At 45.9% G+C, this 8,582-nt stretch overlaps 1 protein-coding gene across 4 annotated transcripts; it reads right to left on the bottom strand.

Annotated features, from left to right (window-relative positions):
• Positions 1-4,043: 4,043 nt before the first annotated feature.
• On the bottom strand, positions 4,044-7,925 carry LOC109740881 (uncharacterized). 4 transcript variants are annotated; one of them, XM_020299923.4, is made up of 2 exons: positions 7,435-7,922; positions 4,044-4,289 (listed from the first exon to the last, which is right to left on the bottom strand). In XM_020299923.4, exon 1 carries the CDS (start codon positions 7,852-7,854, stop codon positions 7,462-7,464), a length of 393 nt encoding a protein of 130 aa, XP_020155512.1. In that variant the 5' UTR covers positions 7,855-7,922; the 3' UTR covers positions 4,044-4,289; positions 7,435-7,461. The 4 variants fall into 4 exon arrangements, with proteins under 4 accessions (XP_020155512.1, XP_045086592.1, XP_020155514.1 ...); XM_045230657.1 differs by lacking the exon at positions 4,044-4,289 and adding an exon at positions 4,296-4,438 and having other exon boundaries at positions 7,435-7,925; XM_020299925.4 differs by lacking the exon at positions 4,044-4,289 and adding an exon at positions 5,107-5,367 and having other exon boundaries at positions 7,435-7,925.
• Positions 7,926-8,582: the final 657 nt, after the last annotated feature.

The following is an 8,582-nucleotide window of genomic DNA, read 5'->3' on the forward strand; positions in this document are numbered from 1 at the left end:
AGAACGTTTGGTAACAAATTTCATCTGTCACCCGCATAAATAATTTTCAGCAATAGATCTCATCTACTCCCTAATTATATTATGCAATACCCATACATCTCCATGTATTCTAGATCGAAACCTGCATCTACGCATAGCACGGCTCTTGATGCCACTTAAGGGTAACGCAGTAGAAAACAAAAAAATTCTGACCTACGCACCAGCCCAGGACCACTATGGAGACTGCATACAAGGTTTGATCTTTTTCGTTACCGACTCGTAGCGCAGCGGGAAGTAGAGTCGATGACGATCGGCGGTGCAGATCCCCGCAGCTAGGATTTACAACCTCCCAACCGCGAGGATGTATACCCTCATCTGCTCCTCAGACAGCCCTCCGGGAGGCGGTCGAACAGTCCCCCGGACGGTGTCGCGGACAGCCCTTCGGGAGGACCTTCGAAACTCGAACTGTCAATCGGACAGCCCTTCGAGAGGACCTTCGAAACTCGAACGGTCAATCGGACAGCCCTTCGGGAGGACCTTCGAAACTCGGACGGTCACACGGACAGCCCTTCGGGAGGCACTCACGAACTAAGACCGAAACTACGATCTCTCTACAGAGTTGCACACATACGGTGTCATCTATCCGGCAGGGCTTCGCCGTCCAGAACTAGTTCCCACCGGAACCCAGACAGCCTTTCGGCTCTACGAAACTATTTCGCTGGGAGGGAGAGAGAAGCCAGATCATGCATGGCACTTGTATGTGAGAAGGGATGATCCTTTAGGCAGCCCCCTCCACCCCTATTTATAGGCCAAGCCCAAGGGTGGCTTCTCCAAGAAGCCAAGGGGGGAAATACCAAAAAGGCACTCAAGGTGGCTTCTCCAAGAAGCCAAGCAAAAAGCACTTTCACTATTCATGACGACATTTTTCAGCGTCCGTTCGAACTGAAAATATTTATGTGGGCTCAGAACATTTCCAATACCCACTAAAATAATTTTCAACGCATTCCGAAACAATTTCGGTTTAGTGATTTTCATCCGCGAAAAGCAAACAAGAATGTGTTTTCACTATTCATGAAGACAATTTTTCGCGTCCACTAAATCCGAAAATATTTCTGTGGGTCTTAGAATAATTCCAGTACCCACTAAAATGATTTTGGATTCGTTCTGAAACAATTTCAGATTAGTGAATTTCATCTGCGAAAAACAGCCAAAGCGGTACCGGCAGCTCTGAAACATTTTCGGTTTTTATTTCTGAAAATTCCAAAAAGTTTCCAGAATGATTCTGGCACCCTCCAAGAATTATCAGGCATGTGCCGAAACCATTTTGACTTAATGGCATACCCCGAAACAACTTTTTCGGTTTCACCGAAACTCATCCGGTGACCTCTCTGCGGTACGATTCCGCTGTCCGAAACTTTTCGGTGTCCGAAACTTTTTCGGTGATTTTCTCTCAGACTCCCTGTCTAGTATTCAGCAGATAGATGACCCTTAAGCGTGTGACCCTATAGGTTCGGTGAAGTATAGACATGACCTGGAACCCCTTCCGATCAATGATCAACATCGGAGCCGTGGACACCCATATTGACCCCTATACCCACACGAATAAATATTCGAGTGAACCTCCAGTTGCCGTGTGCTATTCCTGTTGCTTCGCGATATGTTACAAATACCCGAGGTGAGACATGTTGGCATTCCCGTGGATCAACAACTTGTCCACTATGCTAGTTACCTCGTTACCGGTTTTGTTCTCTTTTCTCGTTTCGTGTTCCGGCATCCCCATGATCAAATCATAAAGTGTCTGGCCAGACGATGATGGACACCGTAACACCGAGAGGGCCCGAGTATATCTCTCCATCGTCGGAGGAGCAAATCCCAATCTCGAGCTATCAAGTTACTTAACATACTTTCCCATGAACCCGTAAGCCGCCGTAATAGCCATCCAGTTACGGATGACATTTAACAAACCCCAAAGTTCATGAAGCAAGCATGAAGAAACTCGATACTCTCATGGTCTAAGGAATTATGCAAACATTAACTATCTCTGTGTTATAAATCATTAACTTGTGACGAATGTATCTCATAGCATAACATCAATTCGGGTCGATTCAACACAAATGTCCTTCCTGACATTGTGCCCTCAAAGTTGCTTGGCATAGACATGCCCATGATTGGGAAAACATAATCATCATGCAACACTTGAGCTAGTCTTAGAGGCACGACTAGGAATACATTTTACCGTTTATTATTCCACACGTGCATATGGGTTCTCCCCAGGGCCTTTATGGATATACGGGCTCGGGAACCACAACAGTTATAGCATGGAACATAAACATAATTATGAACAGGGAGATAATCAATAATATTTATTATTGCCTCTAGGGCATATCTCCTACAGGCCGCACCGCCCATGCGGAACAAGATATTAACCAACTGCATGGAGCGGTTGTTACCCGCATAGTGGTTGGGTCCTATGGTCTCCGTTGCCACCACTAGCGCTTGCGATCCAAAAGGCATGACCTCCAAGATGTTCCTTGCAAGCCCAACTGCAATTACTATTGCACTGCAACCCATCCCCGAGAGGTTGATAACGCGGAGGTCACCTCGCAGCTTGTACCTATTTACAATCATGTCAGCGATTGACAGGACCGGTGAAAAGACACTGCAATTGGTGACTAAAATGTCAATCGCATCAAGGTCGATCCTCGTCTTGGCCAGTAGGTCATCAATCACTGAGAAGACGACCAGTTCTACCTCGGCGCAAGCTTCATCCATACTACACTCAATGTAAGAGAGTGCTGGTGAAACACAAGTCTCCTCACTAAGGCCGGAGTGCTCAAGAACTCGTGCTATGAAGTTAATGGTAGAATCGGCAAGGAAGGTCGACATGCCTGCATGCTCGAGTAAGGCCGCCTTTGGGAATCGATGGTTGGGGCTAGGCCGGAAGCAAGCATAGTCAACAAGGTATGTGGGCCTAGGGCGATGTGCGAGATAGACGACAGCCGCAACGGTTGGAAGAACAATGGGCGTGAGTAGGTGGATTGGCTAGAGGGAACGAAGTGGCTCGCCTGCACAGGCAAGCCATTGTGCAAATGTTAGGAGGCAGGGCACAGCAAGTGTCATGGCGATGGCAAGATGGAGGAGGATGTTAGCAGCTAAATGATATAGCAATTTGAGAAGAGTGATGTGAGATCATGAAGCAGGTTGTGTGATGGTGTGGTGTATATAGGAGTGTTAGAGGAGGAAACTTGTGGGAGATCGTTATATAGGGGATCATGGTGATGCTATAGTAGGTTAATGTTATATTCTTGCTCGAAAAGATTTGCAAAAAACTCTCCTAGAGCTATCAAATCAACCATAGTACAACTGTTTAACTGTCATGGCCTCTTGGGACCCTATCTTTCAACGTTTATTGCACTACATCGTAGCACATCGAAACAAACACAATGGGAGTCATGAGACCATGCATGCCGACTTCTCAACCATCATATACCGTACGCACCATGTTATTCATGCTGAGCCTAGTAGCCATGTTTTTCACATGGCACAACAGGAGCACTCTTATTCAGATTATTAAGATGCCGACATTGTGAAGGTACCAACCAACTACTCCCTCTGTCCCAAAATATAAGATTATGGGACGGAGGGAGTAATTTGGTCCATCTTTTCAGGGTACGTCTGAGAGAGCCAAAATTACCACAGAAATTTTAGTCCATAGTTTTGCTTTTCCTAAATGATAACTGTCACACGTGTAACACAATGCACTCCAGCCCTGACATTTTTTACAAGTTGTCATCCAAAAAGAAAACACAAACCCTAGAAAAACTGAAACTTGCCATAAGAAAAGAAGTTGACATGCTTGACAACTAAAGTTGCCGTCTTCGCGTCACTAAACTTGCAATAAAAAACATTCGAAGTTGCCATGTGTTTGTGCCACACACGTGGCACTAGGTGTCCTTGTTTTGGGGGTTTCTCCTTCAGAACGGTATTCCCAGTTTGGGAATTGTACCACGGGCATCATTTTGAGAGCAGCAATCAGTTTGTATTGATAAGCAATAGTGGCGCAATAAACCGGTGAAAATGAAATAAATTAACACATATTGCTTCAATTGGTATTGCTAGAGAGGATCTACTGGAGCAATATTTATTCAAACAAAATAACTGCCAACTGATACTAGGAATAGAAGGGAAATTGCAAAATAAAACAAAATATATAGCCACATGTCCTTAAGATTAACATACTACCCGATGATTTAGCAGATCCGTGGTCTTGGTCTCCAGCCACCTTTGCATCCTCACTTTTTTCCGTGCCTCTAGAGAAACAAAAGGACAATATAAAATCTACACAAGCTGGACTAACTTTGAAGGTTTTAAAGAACCACAATGGCCGATCCCAAGAAGCGAGAACATGAATTTACCAAATCAGGGGCACCCACCTTTCAAAATAGGTTGTGAACCACTGCTGCATCGACAGATAACCAGGAAAGAAGGCCGAGATCAGGAAAATACAAACACATGGAAACCACACTCCATAACAAAAGCTAGATAGCACCAAATGCCTTTTTTAAGCATAAGCACCAACTGCCAAGACAAGACCTGATGCTAGATGACAATCCACTAGATTGAGGGCCGTCGACCCATGAGCAAACACCATGGCCTCCCTAGCGGGCACACCGACACCAGGACAGTTATATCCAAAATATATCATACTCCTTGAATTTACTGGTGTCTTTTCATGATGATGATTATGGTTCTAATTATTTTTGCAAACATATCCTTTCTGTCATTTATTTTGTGTGTACGGATGAAACAACCCGAGAAAAGGGAAAAAATCTCACAGATTCCAGGTATTGCTCTGGACGAGGAGTGGGTGTCAAGAAAGGATGTGGCCAACGCTAGCACTTATACAAAGTACTATTCCCTCCGTCCCAAAATAAGTGTCTTGAGCTTAGTACAAAGGGAGTACCTCTGTAAACTGATATAAGACATTTTAGATCACTAAAGTAGTGATCTAAAACGTCTTATATTAGTTTAGTACTCCCTCCGTAAAGAAATATAAGAGCGTTTAGATCACAGTGATCTAAACGCTCTTATATTTCTTTACGGAGGGAGTACTAAACTAATATAAGACGTTTTAGATCACCACGGGAGTATAAGTTAAGAGATGAGACGAAGAACAGAGAAGAATGGAGCGCGAGCAAAACCCTGTCTGATGCAATTCCCACCATAGATCACCGTCTTCATTGCTCTCTACACCCCGTAGCCTATCGAAAACTAACTCTGCTGCAGGTCATGCACATGGAGTACTACGTTATGTGTGCCACGCGCTCCACGTTCGACTCCGTGAAGCTCCACGAGATAGGGGAGGGCAACAACAGGCCCATGGTCGAGCTGCAAAAGAATGACTGAATAAAGACAAGAATGCGCCTATATGGCGGTACAGGTTCAGCAAAGCTAGAAGCAGGTAAATAGATGTTTGGACACTGAGGTGATATGGAAATCAGTCACATGCAGAAACGTATCGAGTTCACTAGCTTGGTGAGCTATTTTCTACTCGCTCATGGCTGATGACCTGTGACGCGGATTGTTCAGTACAGTACACTATTCTTTGAAAGTGTTCCATGGCAAATCGAGTGATACAACTGCAAATCCCGAAGACGTTTTCATCCAGCACAACACAAGCTGTATCCATGGCAAATTGTGCGACACACACACACACAGTCTTGGGCGGTTCAGCAGCAGTCGTCCAAAAACTTTGGTAGGGTTTTGATCAAGCTCGAAGCTGCTCATAGTCATAGTGGGCTCCAAGATAATGAACAAACCACAGTTCAACACTGTAATGAACACCAGTGATTAAACCATTGGGATTTGGGGAAGGATCCTTCATGCCACGGATGCTTGGAGAGAACGAGGCGATGTTGGAGCAGTGGACATCAATGATCATCAACCATTAAGGGAGGAGATGCGTCAGGAATGGAGGTCATAGAGACCTTGCTTCCTTGTTGGTGACAGTTGGAGGTCGTTGAACTGAGTCTGGGGCGCTGGGGTGACCGGACAGAGGAGAGGCCATTGAGTAGTAGTCGACCGGTACATCTGCAGGATAGACGGCAACGAGTGGTAATGTTGATGAAATCTGGCCATTTGTTTCTTACCAAGAGAAGCAATGTACACATTTATTTTCCTTGGCCTGAATTGTATGAACTATTCGACAGATTGAGTGATAAGAGATTCGCTTGGTAATCTATATCAGGGGCGAAGTTATTTTGGTAGATCATCAGGCATACGAATGGCAGAGAATGGAAGAACACATTCGGTATACAATTTTAAGATTTTGTTTGGTTGTTTCTAGGCTGTGTTTGATAGTAAAGTATTAAAAAAATCAAAGTATTGAACACTACAACATTTTAGCATGTAGGTGTAAGATACCACAGTATTTTGAAGTATTGGGAATACTTTGAGCTGTTTGGTAGTGTTGTATATATTGACGCACCTAATAACTAGCTAGCCGTTTTCTACTTGCTTACCCTGTTACCCAAACCCAACGGCCATGCAAAAGGCCACCCATATGCACAAAGTCCGCAGCCAAACTGTCAACGACCATGCCCAAAGCTCGTCCTGCAGCTTACAAAGATGAGAAAAACCGTGAAGTGCGCTAGTCATCAACTCCTTCCTCTCAGTTACGGCGAGATGACTCTGACGTGCCGTCGGCTGGCCGGCACCGTAGCAGACACACGAAGAGAAGTAGGAGGAGCGGTGATGCAATCTTCATGAGGCAGCAGGAGGTTTCTTCCTCAGAAACCAAGGCATGCCAGCTTCATGCCACGGGCCTCCTTGAGAAGGGAACAGATGATTAAGCGTACTAGCCGTTTTTCATGGTCATCTCTTTATCTATCCACGGCAACCTGAGGGAGGGACGATCTTCTCGAGCGACGAGCGAGCGGCGGTGGCCTGGGAACGAACGAGGACGAAGAAACGTGTTCGTTTTTTCGCCTGCTCTGTTTTTTATAAAAAAGAGGTCCAGGGTTCTTTTTATTAGACAGAGAAAATACTGCATTTTGAGGAATACTGTAGTATTAATACTACAGTTTTTTGTGGAGACCAAACAGCTCAAAGTAATTAAAACCATAGTATTTAGAAAAACTATAGTATTCACAAAATACTTAGAAAATGCAGAGAATAAAATTTCTAGCCCCCCTCTTTGATATGGGCTTACACACAAACAAAGTGTGTATTGAATCTAACTGAATGGAAACAAACTCGACAACTCGCAGTCCTACCGTTGGGGAGGGGGGGGGGGGGGGGGGGGGGGGGGGCGGGGGGGCATTGATTCAATAAACACCACACTCGTGATCCTGTCACTAGGAATTCCGATTCCAATAGTTCGATTCAATAAGCTGACATCTCGCTCGATAACATGCTAAAAATCATTGAATGCGAAATATACAGAGGTTTTATTACCATGTCACTGACAAGAACCAGTGGTCATCAGGCGGTGGGCTTGCGGTGGAAGCCCTCGGAGGGGTCGAGCGGATCGGCGGGGGAAGGCAGCACCGCGGTGACGGCGGCGGCGGGAGGCCCGACGGGAAGGCGCCGGGAGACCATCTCGTCGACCCTGGCGGGTTCGCCGGAGAGGAGGGCCTCCACGGTGCCGTCGCGGCGGTTGCGGACCCAGCCGGCGAGCCCGAGCGCGCGGGCCGTCTCCACCGTCCAGTCGCGGAAGAAGACGCCCTGCACGCGGCCCTTCACCACGACCCGCACCGCCTTGGAGGGCGATTGCTGCGGGGGCGGCGGGTTGGCGGAGGCGGCAGTGGCCATGGCGCGGCGAGAGGCGGCGGGGACGAGGAGGCGGGAGGCCGTGGCCGTGGTAGAAGGGAACATTCTGGAGGAGTAGGTGTTCGGATTTCAGAGATGGTTCTCTTTCGAGTTCGAGAAGGGTTGCATCTGCAATAGCAAGAGGAATTTTGATCAAAAAAATAAAGGAAAATGTTATCTGGCGACCGTTCGCCACTGGGCTAACCCCAGCGAACGTTCTCCCTGCCGTCGCAAGAGTCCCGGCGCAGAGGCGACACCACGTAGGATCAGGATCACTGGTGTGGTTTTTGTTTTTTTAGCGTAATAACATTATTCCTCAAATAACAGCAAGATCGTTTACATAATGGTGAAGAATAAAATCAGGGACGATGCTCTCCCACTCATTTACTAATGCTGAAACAGTGCTTTGCTAAACCATCAGCTATCAAGTTTGCCTCTCTACTACAATAATCAAAACTGATAGAAGCATAATCCATTGACATGAGGGAGCATTCTGCTATGATTGGGACGTCCACTCCCATGTAGGCATTAGGATCACTGGTGTGGTTTGTTGTTCAGATGCTTTCGGTGGACGCGTGGTTTTTCTTTTTCAAAAATTCGTGAGGCGAGGGGATCGAACCGACCATCACTGGGCTGAGAGGGCCTTTTGTGAATCTGGTGTGTTTAAGATGGCATATATATTTTTCAACCCCAAAATCCTGATTTTTTTTTTATTTTCTCAAATGACAGTTTTATTTTTTATAGCATGGTATTTTTATTATTGAGAGATGGACATTTTTTATTTTTAATGGCAT

The sequence above is a fragment of the Aegilops tauschii genome, chromosome 7, assembly GCF_002575655.3.
Source record: "Aegilops tauschii subsp. strangulata cultivar AL8/78 chromosome 7, Aet v6.0, whole genome shotgun sequence".
In the NCBI taxonomy this organism is placed as follows: domain Eukaryota; kingdom Viridiplantae; phylum Streptophyta; class Magnoliopsida; order Poales; family Poaceae; genus Aegilops; species Aegilops tauschii.

Bases quoted from the DNA above. Each gene is read 5' to 3' on its own strand.
- LOC109740881 (XM_020299923.4), bottom strand. From the start codon at position 7,854: ATGTTCCCTTCTACCACGGCCACGGCCTCCCGCCTCCTCGTCCCCGCC.